General features: G+C 43.1%; 1 protein-coding gene across 1 annotated transcript; it reads left to right on the plus strand.

The window, feature by feature from the left end:
- The first annotated feature begins 22,396 nt into the window (after positions 1-22,396).
- On the plus strand, positions 22,397-24,839 carry LOC147899739 (DEAD-box ATP-dependent RNA helicase 35-like). Its single transcript, XM_087378530.1, has one exon. The coding sequence runs from the start codon at positions 22,483-22,485 to the stop codon at positions 24,370-24,372; it is 1,890 nt and encodes a 629-aa protein (XP_087234656.1). The 5' UTR covers positions 22,397-22,482; the 3' UTR covers positions 24,373-24,839.
- Positions 24,840-26,028: the final 1,189 nt, after the last annotated feature.

Consider the following 26,028-nt stretch of genomic DNA (forward strand, 5'->3'; position numbering starts at 1 on the left):
CAGTAATTTTTACTGCACTCGTAGTGATCATGCATGCTTAAACCTAATGGTGGGTGAGCGGTGGCTGGTAATTTTAACTGCCAGCCTGGTGGAATCGTAGCCATGATAGACATGGCTATAATCACTTGCATTACAAAAAATTTGGATTCAAAAAGGGCCCTGTAAGGGAGCCCTTGGGCTAGTGACATGGAAGAATAAGGTGAATAAAACCCAATAGAATATTGTGAGAGTGCTCTCAACAGAAGCAAGAATGGAAGAGGGAGAGAGAGAAACAGAGAGCCACACAAGTTTTAGTGGGTGCAGAACACCCTAATCTTCTTTTTCATTCATTTATATATGTGTTTGAGTATTGTACATAACCGGGGTAAAGGCACAGTGACCTTTAACCCCCACAACCTCCCACTTAAAGGATAATGTGCCTTTAAGGGAGAACAACCAGTGAGCATACTATCCAATGCCCATCAATACACGACAATACTCAAACCGCTGACTAGGTAGACTCTTCGTCAGCATATCTGTAGGGTTATCATCTGTATGAACCTTGACAATCTCTATGTGCTTGTCCTCAATGATGAAATGGTACCTGACCTCAATGTGTTTGTTCTTTGCATGAAAGACCAGATTCCGTGCTAGCTGAATAGCACTCATGGAATCACTATGCAATGTCGGTACACCTGTATGAATCCCCAAATCTCGAGTAGCCGATCAAGCCATATAGCCTCCTTGTAACCCTCTGTGGCTGCAACATACTCAGCCTCTGTGGTAGACAAAGCAACGCACTTCTGTGCACGAGACATCCATGACACTGCACCACCTGCAAAGGTGAACACATAACCAGAAGTGGATCTCCTACTATCCACATACCCTACATAGTCTAATTCTCTGTACCCAAGTACACGCATGTCTCCTCTACCAAAGCAGATGCACATCTCCTTGGTACCCTTCATGCACCTCATGATGTACTTAACTGCCTCCCAATGCCTCTTTCCTAGATTAGCCATATACCGGCTAACAACTCCCACTACAAATGCAATGTCTGGTCTAGTAGCTATCATAGCATACATAAGACTCCCAACTGTGATGCATAAGGAACCTTGGCCATCATGGCCCTCTCCTCATCTGATTTGGGACTATCTGTATGACTCAGTTTCACATATGGAGGCAATGGAGTACTCACTGCCTTCCCCCCCTCCATATTAAAACGCTGCAATACTTTTGTAACATACTCCTTCTGTGAAAGCCAAAGGAGTTTCCTACTTCGATCACGCATGATGCGCATACCAAGAGTATGGATGCACATATTACAATTGGAGCAACCATTTGCAGATCTGTCGGTTCCGGTGGACTCAGGAGGTCCTAAAACTTCTATGTTTTTCATCATTCGCACTCCGGTGGAGTTTACAAACAGCTCTATTTCCAAAAACGTTTTTTAGTCCGTGTGTTGGACCTAGTGATTGAGACCACGGTTTCCAAAACCGTCTGTCCCATTGTGTTTTGGATGCCCAAAAACCCCTACCTGTCAGTTCTTGCATGATTCGGTGGAGGATTTTCAGAGTTATAGATCTCTGTGTATTCGATTTTGTCTCTCTGTTATGCATTTTTCATTCTAAGGTTTTGAAACCTTAGATTTATGCCACATGGCAGTGGTTAAGTGTTGACTCCCATTTCTCACTCATCGGTTGGGATTTTGGAGTTTTGGTAGAAGAGAGATATTTGCAGATTTTCTTGCTGAGTCCGATTATGCAATGGCGCCCATGTTTTGAGGCATCTCAGGTTCTATTTTTACTAGCGGTCATTACCGTGGGACTATGATTTCTTGAGCATACCTTATGTAGATCACTCTGGTTGCAGTTTGAGCAGTGTGCGCTCATTCGTGGTATGCATTGGGTTGCAGTGGATGATTTATAAGCCATTTGGAAGCATTGCGGTCCTTATTGGATGCGCTGATAGGCCCAAATTGCCTTATGGGATGCTATTTTTTATGGACGCTTTGCACATGGATGCTATTTTATGCTGAGGGATAGCTTTGACACATTGCAGGTGATGCACTGATAGTGCTATGCTCTCTTGGATGAGATATTATTGATGCATATGCCAGTGGACGGTGTTTATGCTTGAGTCATTTGGCACTTATTGGCATTTTCTTTTGGGCCAGATTTGCTCATATGGATGCATAGTATATGCACATGAGTCAGATGCATCTTTTGATGCTTTGAGCTTTGAGTTTTGGTGATATTTCACTCTATTGTGGCATACACATTTGGATGCACCTGGTATTTGGTGTGATTCTCTCGTGCAGGCACTAGCATTTGGGATTTTGTTTCATTTGCATCATGGCACCTCTTCCATGTCTGAAAAGGAGGTTTTCAGCATTAAAAAGTTTGATGGGACAAACTTTTCTTTGTGGAAAGAACAAATAAGGGATGTGCTTATTCAAAAGAAGCAGATTAAACCCTTGGCAGGGATTGAAGCTAAGCCTGCAAATATGTCTGAGGATGATTGGAATGAGTTGGATGCATTAGCAAAGTCTACTATTAGACTTCATCCTGCAGAGTCAGTTTATTTCACAATAGTAAATGAGCAGACTACAGAAGATTTGTGGAAGAAACTGTGTGCCACTTATGAGAAGGAAACTGCCTCTAATAAAGTTTACCTCATGAAGAGGTTGTTTGAGCTGCAGATGAAGGAAGGGGTCTCCATTGCTTCTCACTTGAATGAATTCAATATTATTTTCAGCCAACTTCAAGCTCAGAAGATGAATTTTGATGTGGAGATAAGGCAATATTTCTCTTATGTTCATTGCCATCCTCATGGGATACCTTCCGTACAACTGTCAGTAACTCTGCACCTGGTGGAGTACTGAAATTTGATGATGTTGTGGGTAGCTTGTTGGCCGAGGAGATTAGACAGAAGTCTATGGATGGCAACAAGCAGGATGCAGCCTTAAATGTGCAAAGGGATAGATCACAGTTTAGGGGGAAGTCCCAAGAAAGAGGGAAGCCTCGTAGCAAATCTAGGGCACGAAACATTGAGTGTTACCATTGTGGCAAGAAGGGCCATATGAAAAAGGATTGCTACAAGCTAAAAAGAGAGCAAAAGGATAAGAAAAAAAATGCAAATTGGGGTGCAAATCAAAAGGAAGAGAGTCCAAGGGAGGACAAAGGAAAAGTGAAGATCGAGGAGATAAATGTAGTCACACATGATAGTGACAATGACGTTCTCTTCATGTCTAATTTATCTGTAGAGTTGCTTACCACTTCAGATGATGCATATTCCCAGGATTGGATTTTGGATTTTGGTGCTTCATTCCATGTTACTCCCCATAGGGAATGGTTCTCCACTTATGATAGTGGAAAGACAGGTTGTATGCATCTTGGAAATGACTATGCATGTGACATAGTGGGAGCAGGTGACATAAAGTTTTCTTTTGCAAATGGGTCTGCATTTGTTTTGAAACATGTGAGACATGTGCCTAAGCTGACCAAGAGTCTTATTTCAGTGGGTCAGCTAGATGATGCTAGTTTTCACACCACTTTTGGCTTTCAGAGTTGGAAAATTCAGAAGGGCTCTATGCTTTTGGCCAGGGGTGCCAAGTGTGGGACTTTGTATCCCTTACATGTATCAGGGGTATTTGATCATGTTGTTGCAATAACCGAGCAGCCAAGCACTTCTTTGTGCCATTGCAGGTTGGGGCACATGAGCCAGAATGGAATGAAACTCTTATGCCATTTGGGTTATGTACCGCATTTGAGTTTCTCTGATTTTGAATTTTGTGAGCACTGTCTCTATGGGAAGCAGACTAAATCAGCCCATAAAAGAAGGGGAAAGAAAGAGTTTGAAAAGCTTGATTTGGTGCATTCAGACGTATGTGGTCCCATGCCTACACGGTCATTAGGCGGGGCTGAATACTATGTGACATTCATTGATGATGCAACTAGGAAAGTGTGGGCTTATGCTATAGCTCGGAAGAGTGATGTGTTCCAGGTATTTCAGAAATGGCTGGCCTTGGTTGAGAATCAGCCAGGTAGAACGCTTAAATGCCTACGGACTGACAATGGTGGACAGTATCTCTCTCATGACTTTCAGCAATTCTGTGATACACGTGGGATTAAGAGGGAGCTCACATCCCCTCGTACTTCAGAGCAAAATCCAGTTGCTGAAAAGATGAACCGTACCATTCAAGAAAGGTTGCAATTCATGCTTTCCAATGCAAATCTTTCTGGTGGTTTTTGGGCTGAGGCAATGAAGACTACAGTGCATGTGATCAATAGATCACCTAGTAAGAGTTTGGATGGTGGTATTCCTGAAGAGGCATGGAGTGGCAAGAAGCCCTCTTACTCTCATTTGCATATATTTGCATGTGAGGCATATGCACATGTGCCAAAAGAGCTTTGAAAGAAGCTAGATCCTAAGTCTAGGAAATGCATCTTTCTGGGTTATGGTGAAAGTGGAGAGATGGGCTATCATCTCTGGGGTCCAAAAGCAAAGAAGATCATACGCAACCATGATGTAGTCTTCAATGAGAAGAAGATGCATAAGGTACCCATGAGGGATGTGGAAATGAGGAGAATCGCTTTCCAGGATGTGAATCCACTTGCCTATGTTGATAGACAGCAAGCTGTCCATGCACCAAATGTGCAAGAAATGGTACCACCAAGTACTCCCACAGGTATACAATCAAGGGTAGATGATGGATCATCTATTGGTGGAAATGATGAGCCAAATGTGGCTGATATGCAGGTGGGACAGCAAGCTGAAATGCCCTTGAGAAGATCTTCTAGAGTGTCTAGACTGCCTGATAAGTTTATTCCAGGGGTAGACTATGTGATGCTTACTGATTGCGGGGAGCCTTCTTGCTACAAAGAGGCTATGATGCGCAAGGATCAACGCAAGTGGGAGTATGCTATGCAATCAGAGATGAGTTCACTTATGAAGAATAAGACTTGGGACTTGGTTTCTTTGCCACATGTAAAGAAAGCATTGCCATGTAAATGGGTCTACAAAATGAAGGTCACAGGTGATGATGTGCCTACGTACAAGGCCCGTTTGGTCGCTAAAGGATTCAAGCAAGAGAAGGGTGTGGAATTTGATGAGATATTCTCTCCAGTTGTGAAGATGACCACACTTAGATGCATGCTTGGACTAGTGGCATCAGAGGATATGGAGCTTATGCAAATGGATGTCAAGACAGCTTTCTTGCATGGGGATTTGCATGAGGAAATTTACATGGTGCAGCTGGAAGGCTTTGAAGAAAAGGGCAAAGAGCATTTAGTTTGCAAGTTGAAGAAGAGTCTCTATGGTCTTAAGGAAGCGCCTAGAGAATGGTATCAGAAGTTTGATGCTTTCATTCGGTCCCAGGGTTTTAGAAGGAGAGAAATTGATCACTGCCTCTACACTAAAAGGGATAAGGATAGTAGCCTGATAATCCTGGCACTATATGTGGATGATATGCTATTGGCTAGCAAGAATACTTATGAGCTAGATGCATCAAAGGCCAAGTTGCATGAGGCCTTTGATATGAAGGATTTGGGACTTGCAGGTCATATTCTTGGTATGCGCATCACGTGTGATCGGAGTAGGAAACTCCTTTGGCTTTCACAGAAGGACAAAAGTATTATAGCGTTTCAATATGGAGGGGGGGAAGGTAGTGAGTACTCCATTGCCTCCATATGTGAAACTGAGTCATACAGATAGTCCCAAATCAGATGAGGAAAGGGCCATGATGGCCAAGGTTCCTTATGCATCAGCGGTTGGGAGTCTTATGTATGCTATGATAGCTACTAGACCAGACATTGCATTTGTAGTGGGAGTTGTTAGCCGGTATATGGCTAATTCAAGAAAGAGGCATTGGGAGGCAGTTAAGTGCATCATGAGGTACATGAAGGGTACCAAGGAGATGTGCATCTGCTTTGGTAGAGGAGACATGCGTGTACTTGGGTACACAAATTCATACTATGCAGGGCATGTGGATAGTAGGAGATCCACTTCTGGTTATGTGTTCACCTTTGCAGGTGGTGCAGTGTCGTGGATGTCTCGTGCACAGAAGTGCGTTGCTTTGTCTACCACAGAGGCTGAGTATGTTGCAGCCACAGAGGGTTGCAAGGAGGCTATATGGCTTGATCGGCTAGTGGGAGATTTGGGGATTCATACAGGTGTACTGACATTGCATAGTGATTCCATGAGTGCTATTCAGCTAGCACGGAATCCGGTCTTTCATGCAAAGACCAAACACATTGAGGTCAGGTACCATTTCATCAGGGAGGTACTTGAGGATAAGCGCATAGAGCTTGTCAAGGTTCATACAGATGATAACCCTGCAAATATGCTGACGAAGAGTCTACCTAGTCAACGGTTTGAGTATTGTCGTGTATTGATGGGCATTGGATAGTATGCTCACTGGTTGTTCTCCCTTAAAGGCACATTGTCCTTTAAGTGGGAGGTTGTGGGGGTTAAAGGTCACTGTGCATTTACCCCAGTTATGTACAATACTCAAACACGTATATAAATGAATGAAAAAGAAGATTAGGGTGGTTTTGCACCCACCAAAACTTGTGTGGCTCTCTGTCTCTCTCTCTCCTTCTTCCGTTCTTGCTTCCGTTGAGAGCACTCTCATTAACTTTGAAAACAAAGGCTGGAGAGACTAAAGAATTGAAATTGATAGTTAATGATAACTTTGTGATGGATGTTCAAAGAGTTTTGCAAGCCATGGTGAAGTTTTATGATATGCCTATGGAGGAATGCAATGGTACTCTGAAGATTGTACTAAAGCTTGATGAAAGTGAGGTAATCAAAGGTCAAAAATTGGAAAGAGTTAATTTGACAATGATGAATAGAATACTGGACCTTGAAGCTGAGCTTGATGATGCAAGACAGTTCAGTGTGCAATTAGAATGTACAATCAGAACAGGAGATTTGGTGGTTGGCTGCCTTTGAGGTATGATGGAAATTTGTATTTTAATGCAATAATGCAAAAAGACTTAGAATATTTTGAAATAACATGTGAGTTTTTTTTGCAGGTGCCGAAAGAGTCACGTTCAATTTTGAAGTGGTTTTTTGACCAAACCAATACCCCAAGTGTGATCAAAGGTCATAACAATGGTGAGCTAGTTGAAGTTGAGGGCTATGGATCCTACCGTGTAGAATGGCATCTATCTGCTGACCTCAAGACTATTAAATGTATGTTTAATGTGGCACATGGAGCAAATGCAAGCCATCCTTGTCCATTGTGCATGCAAACGAGAGTACCTGCAAAGGGTGATAAAAAGAATCAAAAGCAATGGGCCTCTAAATTTGCAAAGATAGATCAAACTAAGGCACCAGATATGGATGCTCCAGGGAAAGATCCATCATGGAGCTCAATTCTTGAAATTCCTCTTGAGTGAGTACAAATTTATGCGCTTCATGCTATTGTGAGAATAATTGAAAAGTTGGTGCATCTGTACATCATTGATGCATATAACTTGAAGCCCCGATAAGAGAGTGAGGATGATTTCAAGAATTGAAAAGGTTCTTTCAGATATGGGACTACACTCTGGGCAAGTAAAGATTACAAAAGATGAGAAAAGATCTAGAAAAATAGGCAATGTTTCTTGTAAGCCAAGCTTTGGTGGTGTCAAGGCTTTAAAATTCCTTTCTACAAAGAAGAAGAATGACAAGCTCAAATGTGCTAATGAGTTTGATGTATGGAGAAAGTTACACAATGCCTGTTGTGAACGAGGGAGGAAGGGACAAAAAAGACTGGAAAAGGTGCGAGTGTGGTTAGCTCTTGATAGCCTGGTTCCTTTACTCTACAAAAGAAAAGATTCAAAGAAGATGATGCACAGTGTTTCATCAATGCTGTAAATTACTTTAGCTGGAATATGGAGATAGCTTGGGGAAAGAATCATTTCACACAACACATGGTAATCTAATTTGGACATTGAGATGTGCATATTGAATCCAAAGATTATATAAATTAATAAAATATCAATTTTTAAGAATTAATAATAAGGGTTTTTTCAAGTAAAAATCATATCTTTAAGAAATCTGATTTGGGAGGCCACCAGGACCCTAGGAACCATGCCCATCAATTTTATGCCTGCAAAAACTAGGCTCTAGTCACATGATGTCAGATTTTGGGCTTGTAGGGGTTTTTTTGGCATAAAATTGATGGGCATGGTTGCTAGGTTCCCAGTGGCCTCCCAAATCAGATTTCTTAAAGATATAATTTTTATCTGTGAAAAAACCATAACCCTAATTGTTTACACAAATGGAGTGGGAGGGGCATGTATCAGGGGCAAGTGGCAGGGGCAAGTGGCAAGGTGACAGTGGCAAGATGTCCTGGGTTTAAAATCATAACATTTGGTTGGGTTTTGTACCCTAAACCCTCAATCTTATTTTTCATTCCCTAAATCAAATTTGGGAGGCCACTGACACCCTAGCAACCATGTGCATCATTTTCAAGCCAAAAACCCCCTTGGAAACCCTAAATCCGACATCATGCAACCAAAGCCCTATTTCAACACATGGTTTCTGGGGGGGGGTTTTGGGTTGAAAATGATGCACATGGCTGCTAGGGTGTCAATGGCCTCCAAAATTTGATTAGAAGTTTTTTTTTTTCCTAAATTACAAAACCATAACCCTAATTGTTTCCAAAAATTTAGGGGCAAGTGGCGGTGGCAGGATGTCTTGGGTTTAAAATCATAAAATTTGCTTGGGTTTTCTACTCTTAACCCTAAACCCTATTTTTTATTCCCTACCACTTGAAGAAAAAGCAATTATTTTTGTTCCTAAAATGGAACCTAGAATTGTACTGATGATTTTGAATCACATGATGATGCTGGCAAAGCTACATACCTTTTCTACCTCATCGCAGAGTGCATCAACTACAGTGTCCAACTGGACTCCCTTTTGTGGTTGGTCTCGAACTTCATGTTGGCTTGAGGTGCCAGCTTCTTCATCTCTGTCCTTGAATAATTCCCTTTGTAAATTCATGAACTACTCATCAGACATGTCGTACTCGGGGGTGAGGCATCCTCGATTGCCTTATTAGTTGAATTGCCTCTAGATTGGTGAAGCTTGAGTCATCAAAGCGTGCAATCTCATCGATTGTTGGATTGATTGGAGCATCAAAGTCAATGACATCATCAAAAGTGTCATTCGAGAGCCGACATAGCACCTCGTCCTCTCGGAGACCGGTTTCTTCCATCACTTCCAATAGGGTAAGGTATTCCTCACCCTCAATCCTAATTGGATCAACCAAAGCAAGGTGTGGCTTGGTTGCTGCCTCATTTGGATTATAGGTAGAGGATGGATATGCACGAGTCAGATATGAAGATAAGATGACCTCGCTTTTAACTTGCTCCTCAGGCTCCAAGTCTAGGTTTAGGTCATCTCCTCCATGTTGAGATATCGAGCTCCACTCGTGATATGCCAGGGTGACCATTGTGCATTTATGTCACCGACTTGTTAGCTGCAGATGTGGTTGGTACACCGCCCATGAATAATAGCTAGATGATAGCTATCCTTATGTACTCTAGTTCGTGGCTCAGTTAGTATGCCACCTTAGTTAGCTGAGTTTGGTTTGAGACCCACATATAGGGTTCTCCTATTTTCTTCTGTACTAGAGTTCTTTTGGCTTTCACAACTAAGAAGAGGAAAACTGTTTTCAGCCTCCACCTTTGTGTGTATTCCCCCATTGTGTATGTGAGAAAGCTGCAAATGAGACTCCTTCCTTCTCTCCCACTATCTTCACATGGTATCAGAGCCTGGTTTGTAGTAAGGAGCTCAAGAAAGCAAATAAAGTTCGTGGTGTCCTGGTAAGAGGACCAGTGTTGCTTTCCTTTTTCAAGTTTGGGAGTAAATCTCTACAGGTAGCATAGCCAAAAGTGCAAGAGTGCACTGTTTCAGATTGAGACGCCCTTCGTGGTGTGGCGAGAGGGAAATATATGCTGCGGGTAAGGGCAAAGCACTTGGTGACTTTATTCTTCTGATTCGAGGCCATTTCGGGGCCCATTTTAGAGGCAGAAGTTCTCCGCAAGCACTCAGAAAAAGGCCCTATTTTTGCTGTGCGACCACTGTTCTACAGGTCGATGGAAAGTTGCCATAGAAATTGCATCGTATGCCTGTGTGCAGAGATATTGGGAGATACAGAATCATCCTTATTGCCTGTTCATGCAAAATCTTCACTAGGAAGTGACTCTGTGGTCAAATACCACTTTCGTCAGTTTTGCAGATTTGCCCTTGTGAGGCAGAAGCTGTGTTTTTTGTAGTGACAAAATGTTTTGCAGTGTTATGCAATGGCATCTGATTCTCTTTCATAGATTGTCACTGAAAAGCTTGACAAGAACAACTTCCAAGCATGGAAGTTTAGAACGACAAATTTCTTTATGGGAAAAGGCTATTGGGAGTTCATTACAGGAAATGAAGAAGAACCAGTTCTTCTTAATGTTCCCAATCAACAAGAAATGCAAGCATTTAAAGGATGGCATGAGAGAGCCAGAAAAGTTATGTATTAGCTCTCTATCAGTATTTCGGATTCTATGATTGTGCATATTCAGGATGCAAGTACACCAAAGGAGGCATGGAATACTTTGGCAAAAATGTACAGCACAAATACGCAAGCCAGGAAAATGCAACTCAAGCAGGAGTTGCACAATGTGCAGAGAGAAAATATGAGCATCAATGACTACCACATGAAGGTGAAGAAGATTGCAGATGCACTTGCTTCCATTGGTCGCCAGTGGAAGATGATGATTTAGTTTCTCTGACCTTGAATGGTCTAGGAAAGGATTATGCATAGTTCCGGACATCCATTGCCGTCTGTGAAAAATTTCCTGATTTTGAGGAGTTGTTTGCTCTTCTAATTTCTGAAGAGCAGAGAAATGGTGGTGCATCTTCTTCAGGAGGAACTTCAAAAGAAACTGTCTTCTACTCAAATGCTGGAAGAGGTAGAGGCAAAGGTAGAGGAGGCCGATCTGGAGGCCATGGTAGAAATCAGAATATGCAGCAAACTCAAGAAAACCAGTCCTATGGAGGAGGACGTGGTAACTCTAGAGGCAGGGGGAGCCAAAGAGGCCGTGGTGGATGGCAGAGAGGTCAAAATGCAAACAACAATGGTAAAATGGGTTATATGGCTAAAGACTGTTACAAAAAGCAGAATGACACTATGAATGGAAAATTGCAGCAAGGGAATTATGCATCTTCTAGTAGATAGGGTGATGACAGAAATGAGCATATATTTATGGTGCAGCACATGACCAATTCTGTGACAAGTGTAGAAGAAAGCAATGATGTGTGGTATGTTGACTCAGGTGCATCAAACCACATGATAGGTCACACAGAATGGATGCAGCAAGGAAAATGGAAAGACCAGGATTTGTGGAGACTGGTGATGATACTGGACATCCTATTGTGTAGATTGGTAAAATTCCTTTGTCTATGCAGGATGGGAAAAAAAAATACCTGACTGATGTATTTCATGTCCCGAACATCACCAAGAACCTGGTTTCTGTTGGTCAAATGGTTGAGCAGGGCTTTCAGGTCAGATTTAATCCTCATGGATGCTTTGTTGAGGATATGAAAAATAACAGTCGCTTGATAGCAAAAGGAAAGAAGAAGGGCAGGATGTTTATGTTGGATGCGGACATGCTTGAATTGAGTGCAGCAATGTTTGCACATGGGACCGGTGTAGTTGCAGATATTGATATCTGGCATAAATGCATTGGTCATGTTCATGTACAGCGACTTAAATCAATGCAAGCCCAAAATATTGTTGCAGGATTGCCTAAATTCAAGGTTGCAGAAATGCATAAGGTATGTGGAGCCTATCAATTTGGAAAATAGGCAAGGAAACCATTTCCTAGGCATGTTCAAGAGAGTAAGAAGCCATTGGAATTAATCCACTCTGATGTGTGGACTACTAAGGGTACATCTAGTGGAGGCTGTCATTATTTTGTCACTTTTATTGATGACTATAGCAGAAAAGTTTGGGTGTATTTTATGAAAAAGAAAAGTGAAGTGTTTGGGCATTTCAAAGCTTTTAAAGCTACGGTTAAACAAGAAACAGGCCTACAAATAAAATGCCTAAGGTCAAATGGAGGGGGAGAGTACCTCTCAAATGAGTTTGCAAGGTTCCTGTAGGAGCATGGCATAAAGCAACAATATTCATGCAGTCATACCCCACTGTTGGCTCTTTCCTACTGCTTTTGTAGGAAGAGCTAGGTATTCTATGTTTGCAAGGTTCCGAGGCTTTTTGTCACCTACAGATATTGGGGTTGTCGGTTGTAGTATATGTGTAGCTTAGGACCTTGAGTTGTGTTCCAGTGAGAGACGTAGGCTTAAGTGTGCTAAGCAAACAAAGTGCATGCATGTGTAAAAGGAACGTAAATCATCTTTGTTGAGGTAATGAAGGCTTTTGCCTTCATTGGGGGTTGTAGGGTTTAGGAGGAGTTTAAGGGTTAGAAGGAGGTTCCAGGGTTAGAAGGAGGTTCGAGGGTTCTGAAGAAGGTTCCAAGGTTCAAAAGGAGATTTCAGGGTTTAGAAGGAGGTTCCAAGGTTTAGAAAGAGTTCCAGGGTTTAGAAGGAGGTTCCAGGGTTTAGAAGGAGTCCAGGGTTAGAAGGAGGATCCAAGAATAGGGTAGAGTACATGGTGGAGAACTCGTCTCCCTCGTAGATCTAGTATTCTTGCTAGCCAATAGGATTGAGGTAGTTAATGCATCTAGCTCATAAGTATTCTTGCTAGCCAATAGCATATCATCCACATATAGTGCCAGAATTATCAGCCTATTATCCTTAGTCCTTTTAGTGTAGAGGCAGTGATCAATTTCACTCCTTCAACCCTGGGACCGAATGAAGCATCAAAATTCTGATACCATTCTCTAGGCGCTTGCTTAAGACCATAGAGACTCTTCTTCAGCTTGCAAACTAAATGCTCTTTGCCCTTTTCTTTAAAGCCTTCCAGCTGCACCATGTAAATTTCCTCATGCAAATCCCCATGCAAGAAAGCTGTCTTGACATCCATCTGCATAAGCTCCATATCCTCTGATGCCACTAGTCCAAGCATGCATCTAAGTGTGGTGACCTTCACAACTGGAGAGAATATCTCATCAAAGTCCACACCCTTCTCTTGCTTGAACCCTTTAGTGACCAAACGGGCCTTGTACCTAGGCACATCATCATCTGTGACCTTCATCTTGTAGACCCATTTACATGGCAATGCTTTCTTTCCATGTGGCAAAGAAACCAAGTCCCAAGTCTTATTCTTCATAAGTAAACTCATCTCTGATTGCATAGTATACTCCCACTTGCGTTGATCCTCGTGCATCATAGCCTCTTTGTAGCAAGAAGGCTCCCCGCAATCAGTAAGCATCACATAGTCTACCCCTGGAACAAACCTATCAGGCGGTCTAAACACTCTAGATGATCTTCTCAAGGGCATTTCAGCTTGCTGTCCCACCTGCATATCAGCCACATTTGGCTCATCATTTCCACCAATAGATGATCCATCATCTACCCTTGATTGTATACCTGTGGGAGTACTTGGTGGTACCATTTCTTGCACATTTGGTGCATGGACAGCTTGCTGTCTATCAACATATGTAGGTGCATTCACATCCTGGAAAGTGATTCTCCTCATTTCCACATCCCTCATGGGTGCCTTATGCATCTTCTTCTCATTGAAGACTACATCATGGCTGCATATGATCTTCTTTGCTTCTGGATCCCAGAGACGATAGCCCATCTTTCCACTTTCACCATGACCCAAAAAGATGCATTTCCTAGACTTAGGATCTAGCTTCTTTCGAAGCTCTTTTGGCACATGTGCATATGCCTCACACCCAAATATATGCAAATGAGAGTAAGAGGGCTTCTTGCCACCCCATGCCCCTTCAGGAATACCACCATCCAAACTCTTACTAGGTGATCTATTGATCACATGCACTGCAATCTTCATTGCCTCAGCCCAAAAACCACCAGAAAGATTTGCATTGGAAAGCATGAATTGCAACCTTTCTTGAATGGTACGGTTCATCTTTTCAGCCACTGGATTTTGCTCTGAAGTACGAGGGGATGTGAGCTCCCTCTTAATCCCACGTGTATCACAGAAATGCTGAAAGTCATGAGAGAGATACTCTCCGCCATTGTCAGTCCATAGGGATTTAAGCGTTCTACCTGGCTGATTCTCAACCAAGGCCAGCCATTTTTGAAATACCTGGAACACATCACTCTTCCGAGCTATAGCATAAGCCCACACTTTCTTAGTTGCATCATCAATGAATGTCACATAGTATTCAGCCCCGCCTAATGACCGTGTAGGCATGGGACCACATACGTCTGAATGCACCAAATCAAGCTTTTCAAACTCTTTCTTTCCCCTTCTTTTATGGGCTGATTTAGTCTGCTTCCCATAGAGACAGTGCTCATGAAATTCAAAATTAGAGAAACTCAAATGCGGTACATAACGCAAACGGCATAAGAGTTTCATTCCATTTTGGCTTATGTGCCCCAACCTGCAATGCCACAAAGAAGTGCTTGGCTGCTTGGTTATTGCAACAACATGATCAAATGCCCCTGATACATGTAAGGGATACAAAGTCCCACACTTGGCACCCTTGGCCAAAAGCATAGCGCCCTTCTAAATTTTCCAACTCTGAAAGCCAAAAGTGGTGTGAAAACCAGCATCATCTAGCTGACCCACTAAAATAAGACTCTTGGTCAACTTAGGCACATGTCTCTCATGTTTCAAAATAAATGCAGACCCATTTGAAAAAGAAAACTTTATGTCACCTACTCCCACTATGTCACATGCATAGTCATTTCCAAGATGCACACAACCTGTCTTTCCACTGTCATAACTAGAGAACCATTCCCTATGGGGAGTAACATGGAATGAAGCACCAAAATCCAAAATCCAATCCTGGGAATATGCATCATCTGAAGTGGTAAGCAACTCTGCAGATAAACTAGACATGAAGAGAACGTCATTGTCACTATCATGTGTGACTGCATTGATCTCCTCGATCTTCACTTTTCCTTTGTCCTCCATGGACTCTCTTCCTTTTGATTTGCACCCCAATTTGCATTCTTTTTCTTATCCTTTTGCTCTCTTTTCAGCTTGTAGCAATCCTTTTTCATATGGCCCTTCTTGCCACAGTGGTAACACTCAATGTTCTGTGCCTTGGATTTGCTACGAGACTCCCTCTTTCTTGGGACTTCCCCATAAACTATGATCTGCCCCTTTGCACATTTAAGGCTGCATCTTGCTTGTTGCTGTCCATAGACTTCCGTCTAATCTGCTCGGCCAACAAGCTACCCACAACATCATCAAATTTCAGTACTCCACCAGGTACAGAGTTACTGACAGCTGTACGGAAGGTATCCCATGAGGATGGCAATGAACATAAGAGAAATATTGCCTTAGTCTCCGCATCAAAATTTATCTTTTGAGCCTGAAGCTGGCTGAAAATAATATTGAATTCATTCAAGTGAGAAGCAATGGAGATCCCTTCCTTCATCTGCAGCTCAAACAACCTCTTCATGACGTAAACTTTATTAGAGGCAGTTTCCTTCTCATAAGTGGCACACAGTTTCTTCCACAAATCTTCCGTAGTCTGCTCATTTACTACGGTGAAATAAACTGACTCTGCAAGATGAAGTCTAATAGTAGACTTTGCTAATGCATCCAACTCATTCCAATCATCCTCAGACATATTTGCAGGCTTAGCTTCAATCCTTGCCATGGGTTTAATCTGCTTCTTTTGAATAAGCACATCCCTTATCTGTTCTTTCCACAAAGAAAAGTTTGTCCCATCAAACTTTTTAATGTTGAAAAACTCCTTTTCAGACATAGAAGAGGATGCCATGATGCAAATAAAGCAAAATCCCAAATGCTAGTGCCTATAAGAGAGAATCACGCCAAATACCAGGTGCACCCCAATGTGTATGCCACAATAGACTGAAATATCATAAAAACTCAAAGCTCAAAGCATTAAAAGATGCAGCTGACTCATGTGCATGTACTATGCATCCATATGAGCAAATCTGGCCCAAAAGAAAATGCCAACTGCAATGGCAATCCAAAATGCCAATAGGTGCCAAATGGCTCAAGCATAAACACCGTCCATGGACATATGCATTAATAATATCTCATCCAAGAGAGTAGAACACTATCAGTGCATCACCTACAATGTGTCAAAGCTGTCCCTCAGCATAAAATAGCATCCCACAAGGCAATCTGGGCCTATCAGCGCATCCAATAAGATCGCAATGCATCCAAATGGCATATAAATCATCCATTGCAACCCAATGCACACCACGAATGAGTGCACATGGCTCAAACTGCAACCAGAGTGATCTGCATAAGGTATGCTCAAGAAATCATGGTCCCACGAAAAAGACCGCTACTAAAAATCAAACCTGAGATGCCTCAAAACATGGGCACCATTGCATAATCGGACTCAGCAAGAAAATTTGCAAAGATCTCTTTTATGTTGGAACTCCAAAATCCCAACCGATGAGTGAGAAATGGGAGTCAACACTTATCCACTGCCATGTGGCATAAATCTAAGGTTTCAAAACCTTAGAATGAAAAATGCATAACAGAGAGACGAAATCCAATACACAGAGATCTATAACTCTGAAAATCCTCCACCGAATCATGCAAGAACTAATAGGTAGGGGTTTTAGGGCATCCGAAAGGCAATGGGACAGACGGATTTGGAAACCGTGGTCTCAATCACTGGGTCCAACACACGGACTGAAAAACGTTTTTGGAAACAGAGCTATTTGTAAACTCCACCGGAGTGTGAATGATGAGCAACATAGAAGTTTTAGGACCTCCTGAGTCCACCGGAACTGACAGATCTGCAAATGGTTGCTCCAAACTTGAGTTCCAACACCCAGGCAGGAAAACGTACGAACTGACACAGTGAGTCAGAAATCCAATGAAATGATCCCAGGTTCAAGAATGAAGGTGTTTTCAAGCTTTTGAAGTGAAGTGGACACCAAAGGCAAGCAATAGTTGCCTCTACAAGTCAATACGGAGTCTCTGTCATCGAACGGAATAGGGAAAAGCTCAAAAAACGACTTTTTCTTTGAAAACACTTAACAGGCTCTCAAAACCACTTCGCAAAGCCAAAGTGACTTTTCCAAAGGTTCCTCCAAGGTCTTTGCACACTCGGATGCAAGTAAAGTCACCCACAAAGCTTCCCACAGAGCTGAGAGTGCTCTCAACGGAAGTAACACCCTAATCTTCTTTTTCATTCATTTATATATGTGTTTGAGTATTGTACATAACCGGGGTAAATGCACTATGACCTTTAACCCCCACACCTACTCCAGTGCCCATGCCAGCAGCCCATAGTGCCATAGCCGCTCTACAGACCACTCTCAGATTTTCTCCATGGGCCAATGGGCCTCCTTCATCAACAGCCTACTTTGCAGTGGTCTTCTCTAGAAATACCTCTGGTTGGTATTCAAGCTCACAGAACTCGTCTCCCAGCCATTGCAAGCTTCCCCTGGGAATACAGTCTTTGCCTCCGCACCTCCATCCGGCTCGATACTGCCTCGCCAAGAAGAGAGAGAAAGTTGCTAGGAAGTCTATGATAGCTTCAGTGATGGCAAATTTCAACGATATATTGTTTGTGATATAAGTTACATAAGCCTATTTGTCCAATCTACATGGACTTTTATCTTGAATATGCTTTTGTGCATCTAATAGTTGAGCTTTGTTAAGGCTATTTGCCACCAAGCGAGGCAATATGTGGTGGTGTTGGAGAGAGAGGTTGTTGTTGGGAGCCATGGAATGAAAGCACGCATCATAGGATGAAATGAAGAAAAAGAATGTTAAAGGGAAAAAAAGGTTGTTGCGTTTTGAGATTAGTGTCCAAATCATGTGACCTTATCATTTTCTATGCATCAATACATGCTTTTTCTTTGATACAATCTAGGGCAACAATAAGTTTGTCAAACATCCAGCACAAAATCTCAAACTAGGTGGTCCTCTTTCCAATTGTTGAGCTCCTTTGAACGTCCACAAACGTGTTGTAACCAAGCTCAATTATCTTAGGGCTTGTAGAGGAGAGGGAAATTTTTTTGAGGATAATGAGAAACCAAGGCTATTGTAAGGATGACAAATATGAGCCACACAACATCGGGAGGGTCTAATCAAGTATTTTTATCCTAGATAAAAGCAAAAGATAGTCTTCTTGGAAGCCTAAAATGTTTTTGTAGCTCCCTTGAAGAGAAGGGATGATGTAGTCTATAGGAAGATGCATGCATTTTGTGTTTAGCTCCTTGAGTGTGGTATTGCTCACAAAATATAAAGAGGGGAGAAGAGAAGAGTGGTGATGAGGAGAGAGGGCACAGTTAGAGAGCACATCACAAATGACTGACTATACACTAGATTTAGTTGAAATTGTAGAATATATACAAACCCTTTTAGGAGTAGGGTTAGGGCATCTAACCCTTTCCTTTATAGCACTCTATTGAGTTAGTGTTATGCACATATCAAATCCATGATGTTGAGATGGTTTCTCAACACCTTCCCTCAAGATCAACATCATGAAGTAGGCCTTCATCATCTTGAGGGAATGTCCTTCCTCTGCATTAAACCAAGAGCTTGTCGGTGCTTCTTGAAAAGCTCTTTGCCAAGTGGTTTGGTAAAGATGTCTGCAACATTTTCTTTACTATCATAATGTTGGTGTATGATGTCACCCTGATGTCACCAAGTAACATTCTTTCTCGAATGAAGTGCTCTATGACATCCATGTGCTTGGTCCTAGAGTGATATGTTGGATTCTTGGCCAATGCTTGAGTCGATTGATTATCACAGTATATTGTTGTTGGCTTTGATTCATCAAAGTAGTTTGTTTCTAACAATAGTATTCTGAGCCATATAGCCTCACATGGACCTATAGTGAGTGCCCTATATTCTGCTTCAGTTGAAGACAAAGAAACAATTGGCTGTTTGTTTGACAACCATGATATAGCACCTTGACCAAGGAAAAATGCATATCCCTGTGTCGATCTCTTGGTCTCATGATCTCCAGCAAAGTCACTGTCACAATATCCATGCAACTTTTGATGACTTCTTATGTATTCTTGTACCTCTCATGTATCTCAAGACTCTTTTGGTTGCATTCCAATGAGACTGTTTTGGATTTGCCATAAACTGTGCTAGTGAGCTTATGGCATAACAGATATCTGTCTATGTGATAGTCAAATATATAAGAGATCTGAGGAGCTGCCGATAGTACCTCATTGACAGCATGATTTTTTGAATCTTTTGTAAGTTTCAAACTCTGCTCCATGCGAGTGGCTGCAATCTTGCAATCTGCTATATGAAACTTCTTCAGGAGACTATCAACATACTTTAGCTTACTCATGAAGGTGCTGTCTAAATCTCTCCAGAATTCAATACCAAGCATCTTTGACTCCCTAGCGCTTCTATCTACTCCACAGGTGGCCAACGACCTCCTTAACCAATAACTCCCAATCGGCAACTCCACCAATAGGGCCTTCAGCTACAATTGGCTTCAGCAAGCCCTCCAAGCTCTCTGAGGTTAGCGGTCTCCAGTCGTTGGCACAATCACCGCCACTATTGCATTGTCGAAGTAAGCAGTTGGGAGCATCATCCAAGCCTTGCAATCTTGTCATCCGCTTCCAATAGGAAGCAAATAGATGCCTGCAACGATTAGAGGTGACCTCAAAGCCTCAATGACTCAACTTCTAAGGCAGCAGCTCTGTAGAACACCTTCTACAATGACCTAAGTTCTCAGCAATGACAACAACGGCAGTGACTTCAACCATGACCCAGACTGCTATCACAGCTACGTGCTCCACCCGATTGCCTTCTACGACTCTTTAAGGCAACCTTTTGGCCAAGCTCGATTGCACACCTACTCTAGCTGCTCCTAGCCTCACAACGTCATCAGCAATCTCATGGTCCAAACGGCTCAGGCTCCCCACTCCAACAATCAACAACCTCACGGCCTTGCAAACCGATGAACCTACACACACTCCAGAAAGCCACCGCGACCATACAAAGGCACCCGGCTCTTATCTCCAAGCAAAACAAGCTACGACTCGTCGTCCACAGCGCCATGGTCATGTTGAGGACCTCTATAGAGCAGGCGAAATCCACCAAAATATTAAAATGATGCTGACGGAATCTTGAAGATTATATCACCTTCGTCACTCACAGATAATTGACACGTGGCTTAACCCTATCTCCAAGGGTTACCACACGCAAAGTCTTGGCTGGCTTATCCACACGTGGCGCCGTCAGTATCTGACATGTGGCAAGGCACTATCCTATCCTATGACATCAACAGGCACACACCATCACCCATCTTGACACCTCAGCATTGACACATCAGCATTGACTACCACCTATGCGTTGACTGCCATGTCATCAAGGACGCCTCACTAATGCCATGTGGCACACAATCCCTTCGCAGTCACAGTTACCCCTTGTCAGGCACTGCATGCAACCAGGCTGCCACCTCACCAATGCTCTGGTGGCACACCTCTCCACAAGCACTATCCTTTGCTCACATGCGGTTTCATATCATCACATTACCTGAAACTTGATGTTTCACAGTTCAATGAGCAGACTTCAGAGTGTTCAGAGTCATTGACCGATTGTTTCGTGTGGGCAGATAGCACATGGGTGTGCTCGCGACCCCCTGCCTACCTGCACCGTCCAGGCCCCTGTGCCTCCAGATTTCACACACACATGCCATCATCGTAAAGCCTATTTGGCTATTTTTCAGCATTGTGCACATCATTTCACACCTTGTAAAGCCTCTTGGCATCATTTGCCACAAGCCTTGTAACAAATTGGATTATATATTGCAGATCTATCTTCACTGACAGTTCAGATTGCACTCAGTTGATTTAGACAATGATTTCACAGACACTTTGAGTACATTTCTTGCATCATGTCTTTGACTAGCAATGGAGGCATCTGCTAAGTTAGACAACTCCAATTATGGCACATGGAAATACCGAATGGAGACAATTCTTGTACTTCGAACACGCAAAGGTCTCTCTCTCACACACACAAGGGATCTCTCTCACAAGGGATCTCAAAGTGGAAATCTCTCAAGGGAATGGAGTTTCCCTCACACATGAATCTCTCACAAAGATCACTCACAATCTCTCAATGAACTATAAGCTCTAAATCAAAGAATAGAAATTCTCTCTCTCAAGGATGGAATGAATGGACAGAATTTTCCCTCAATGGAAGAGAATGGATGCTCGCTCAATCTCTCAATCACTCTCACTCTCTCAAGAATCGCAATGCCTCAGTGAAAGGCAAGGGAGCTCTGTACCATGACAAAATATGAAGAGGGGAGAGGAGAAGAGTCACAGATGAGAAGAGAGGGCACAGCTAGAGAGCACAAACAAATGACTAACTATACACTAGATTTAGTTGAAAATGTAGAATATATACAAACCCTTTTAGGGTTAGGGTTAGGGCATCTAACCCTTTTGTTTTTAGCACTCTATTGCGCTAGTGATATGCACATATCAAATACATGATGTTGAGATGGTTTCTCAATAGTTGCACGACGTTGTGATGGGCAACATGTGAGGGATGGATGGCTCTCTCTTATTGGATGTGGGTGTGGTTTGTGGGGTTAGAGGGATGTCGCTAGGGATGCTATGAGCATTCAAGATAGATCCACACATACATGCATGAGTTTTGAGAGTATGCAGGGCTACCTTAATGAGTAACATACACACGATAATGTAAGAAATGGATTTTCCTTCCATCTACAAGCAACATTCACATAATTGTGAAATTTTGAGTTAAATTGCAACCCAAATGCCTAAATTTGTATGAATTGATTGTAGTGGACATACCATAACCAAAGGTATAGGCTCCCTGACATGGTTTGTTTTCAATAGAGCTTGATGATTGCTTGGGCTTGGTGATGGTCGGATGATTAGCGCACGCTTCTATTTCTAAGAGCTACAATATCCTACAAAGATTGCAATAGAATGTGCTATTCTATATACTTGTAGCATGCCCGCAAGACACTTCTCATGTGTTCACGGGAAATGGGAAATTTTGGAGGATTTGGAAGCAAGAGGTACGAGGCTATTTAATTTTGCATGCACTCTTACAAATAGTTTTTGGCCTACCAGGTCTTACGAGGAAGCCTAATTGGCGGCCCAACTTGGAGAAGCGAAACTAATTTCCAATCCCTTTTTTATCCCCGCCCCGAATTTCCACATGATCTCCACCTTTTTGTCGCTCTTTTCCTCTACACATCCGAGGTTACTTTTCCTCTCTCAACTATTAGTAGACTCCCAACTTAGTATTTCACCCATAGGGCAGGCCATTTGAATGACGAAGTCGTGTGGGGCAAAGTCTGCTGGTTTAAATTTATTAGGGGTGGCTCGTATAATAAGGCTCCCCTTCAAGAAGAAGAACAGTCACTCGACGGCTTATTTCTTTCTTTCTAGCGTTACGGGAAGCTCAGTCTGTGAAAGATGTCTAGGGGGGACGGCTCATCCGATGGGGACGAGCTAGAGGACCACGAGGAGCATTCCAAACAGCCGCCGCCTGACTCTTCCGGTGGGAGATCGCATGATCCAACGCGGGTCGATCAGGAGGATGAGGACGGCGAATTCCAGGAGTACGTGCCCATCAAAAAGAGGAGGATGCTCGAAGCGCAGAAATTCCTTCAGAGAAAGGGCAGGGGTATTGTTTCCTCTACCACAGAGGACGGCGACCAAGCTGGGAACGCGGAAGCGAAGCCAAGTCTCTTGGTGAAGGCGTCTCAATTGAAGAAGGATCAGCCCGAGATCACCGCTACGCAGCAGCTCGTCATCCAAGAGAAGGAAATGATCGAGCGGCTATCTGATAGGAAGACTTTGATGTCTGTTAGGGAGCTTGCGAAGGGTATTCAGTACACAGAGCCAATGAAAACTGGCTGGAAACCTCCTTCTCATGTGCGGCACATGAGTGAAAAGGAGTGCGAAGAGATTCGGAAGCAGTGGCATATCCTTGTGGAAGGGGAAGACATCCCCCCTCCTGTGAAGAACTTCAAAGATATGAGATTTCCAGATGCCGTTTTCCAGAAGCTTAAGGCGAAAGGCATTACACGGCCCACTCCAATCCAGGTACAAGGTCTCCCCGTCATTTTGTCTGGCAGGGATATGATAGGAATAGCGTTTACAGGCTCTGGCAAAACGCTCGTCTTTGTCTTACCCCTTATAATGGTAGCTCTTCAAGAGGAATTACGGATGCCCCTTGTTAGTGGCGAAGGACCGTTTGGTATGATCGTTTGTCCCTCTCGCGAGCTAGCCAGACAGACATTTGATGTGGTGGAAGAGTTTATATCCGTTCTCAGGGGAAAAGACTATCCTGATTTACGATCCATGCTCTGTATTGGAGGTATTGATATGCGATCCCAACTTGAAGTTGTGAAGAAAGGAGTCCATATTGTGGTTGCAACACCTGGGCGGCTTAAAGATATGCTCGCAAAGAAGAGAATGAATCTTGATAATTGTAAGTACTTGACTCTTGATGAGGCCGACAGGCTCATCGATTTGGGATTTGAGGAGGACATTCGTGAAGTCTTTGATCACTTCAAAGCACAACGACAGACGCTGCTCTTTTCAGCAACCATGCCAAAGAAAATCCAAAATTTTGCAAAGAGTGCTCTTGTCAAGCCCGTCATTGTAAACGTGGGTAGGGCGGGTGCTGCAAATCTGGATGTGATACAAGAAGTCGAGTATGTAAAGCAAGAAGCTAAGATGGTGTATCTTCTTGAATGCTTACAAAAGACCCCCCCCCCAGTTTTAATATTTTGTGAGAACAAAGCAGATGTGGATGCTATTCATGAATACCTTCTTAGAAAAGGAGTAGAGGCCGTGGCCATTCATGGTGGGAAAGATCAAGAGGATAGAGAATATGCAATTGCGTCATTCAAAGCAGGAAAGAAGGATGTTCTGGTGGCAACTGATGTGGCCTCAAAAGGTTTGGATTTTCCTGATATCCAGCATGTTATCAATTACGACATGCCTGCAGAGATTGAAAATTATGTCCACAGAATTGGGCGAACTGGCCGGTGTGGCAAGACAGGTATCGCAACATCTTTTATAAACAAGAACCAGAGTGAGACCATACTTCTTGATCTGAAGCACTTGCTTAAGGAGGCCAAACAGAGGATACCCCCTGTATTGGCAACCCTCGATGATCCTATGGAAGATGTCGAAGAACTCGCAAAGGCAAGTGGAGTCAAAGGCTGTGCATATTGTGGGGGCCTTGGTCATCGTATTGGTGAGTGTCCTAAGCTAGAGCATCAAAAAAGCCAAGCTATTGCAGGCACAAGAAGGGATTATTTTGGCTCTGGTGGTTATGGCGGAGAGATTTAATATCAGTCGGATCAGCGACCAGACAGGAGTCTTGGAGGATTTTTCCCCTTCGTATTAAGCCATTGGGGCACCAACAGAGCTTGGATGTCCTTAGAACTAAATTTACAGAAGCTGGAAATCCTATTTTTATGCCAGGAAATTTGGGACTATGTGCAAGCATATGATGTCGGTAGTGTGGAATGCATGCATAGTCTTGTGCTGGTGCTGGAATGGTTGTTCATGTCTCTTGCCGATGGGACTGGTGAAGGCTCTTTGTGGAACCATAGATGATGCTGATGGGACGGTAAAAGCCATGTTGTGAGAGAACTGGGTGTTTTGATATGTTGTATGCATATGTCTGAGTGCAGGACTGGACTTAAGGTTGTTTTCATAGTCCATGCACCATACTATGGGCCGGTGGTCATTCATGCATTCACATGTCTTGCTGCCCTATGGTTTTGATGCAATAAATTCTTATTGATATTGTGATAAATTCTTTCTATCCTAACTGATGCACTGCCCTATCAACTAGATGGTCTAAGCTTGCTTGGATGCTCGTTTGGGAGACTAAAATGAAAATCGTATAGACTTCAGAAGTAGTTGTAGCTTTAATGGAGATAATGTTGACTACTTTTTATTAGCCTTCTCCTTTAGTGCTAGCCTTCGTCACGGCTAAGTTTGCCCTTCACCTCCGGAGTGCCAAGAGAAACTCATTTTAAAGACCTTTGTATAAATGGATGCCCAAGTATGTGTGGGTTTGTGGATTTGTATGTGTAAGAGCATATGTTTATACTATAGTCTACACGCAATGTTGGGCGCTGATGATGTCAGTGGGGATGTCATAGTAGCTAGTCCCTTCTATGCATGATGGAGTTTATGGTTTTCAACCCTACGAGTGACTATCATGAGATCTGAATTCTCGCCATTGTGCTCATTTAGACAGATGGATTAGTTAGCAAATTTAATGCCAAAGCATAGAACTGCTCAAAACACGCCCGTCATTTTCTTCTCTAGCCTCTGCAGGCCATACAGGATTGTGCCCACCCCTCCTTCCACATCCTCCTTGCTGCTCCTTGTCTCTGCTTGCCTCTAGCCTCTCCAGCCCATCACCGTCAGCCTGAGCCTGCCCCTGCTTTTTCTTTCTGCTGTACGGACCTGGACCCCTACCCGTACAGGGATTGTACAGGCTCTACAGGCCTGTGCTTGCCCCGACTTCATCTGCCCACCTTCTGCCTTGCCCCTATTTACCTGTCCTTTGTATCCACCCCACCTCCATTAGCCTCCCTCACGTCATCCCACCCCTTCTGTACCCTCTTCTTCTTGTCTCACCCATTGCACTCCTCTAGGTTTCCCTTTAGTTCCCTTTGCAAGCAAGTAGCTGACAGATCTTCAAAAGATGTCAAGTTGGCCTTCTACCTTTTACCCATTCATCCAATTATTGCACTGGCTGCAGGAACATGTACTTTGTCAAAAGAGACGAGCTGCAACTTCACATGTATCCATGGATCTCACCCTCCAAGAAGCAGGCAAGGAGTGAATGCTACCCTTCCTGCTAAGCTTTCTCTACACCTCTCCGACATTCATTTGATGAGGAGAGGTTTCCTTTAGGTGGTCTTTAATTCCCTTGGAATCGCATCTATGGTGCTTTAGGCTAGCCCTTTAGCACATGGCTCCAGG

Source organism: Dipteris shenzhenensis, chromosome 8 (genome assembly GCF_047967505.1).
Source record: "Dipteris shenzhenensis isolate YYH24624 ecotype China chromosome 8, Dip_SZ_1.0, whole genome shotgun sequence".
Taxonomy (NCBI): domain Eukaryota; kingdom Viridiplantae; phylum Streptophyta; class Polypodiopsida; order Gleicheniales; family Dipteridaceae; genus Dipteris; species Dipteris shenzhenensis.

What these genes read in the sequence shown, in the direction of transcription:
- LOC147899739 (XM_087378530.1), top strand. Translation starts at nt 22,483, where the DNA reads ATGTCTAGGGGGGACGGCTCATCCGATGGGGACGAGCTAGAGGACCAC.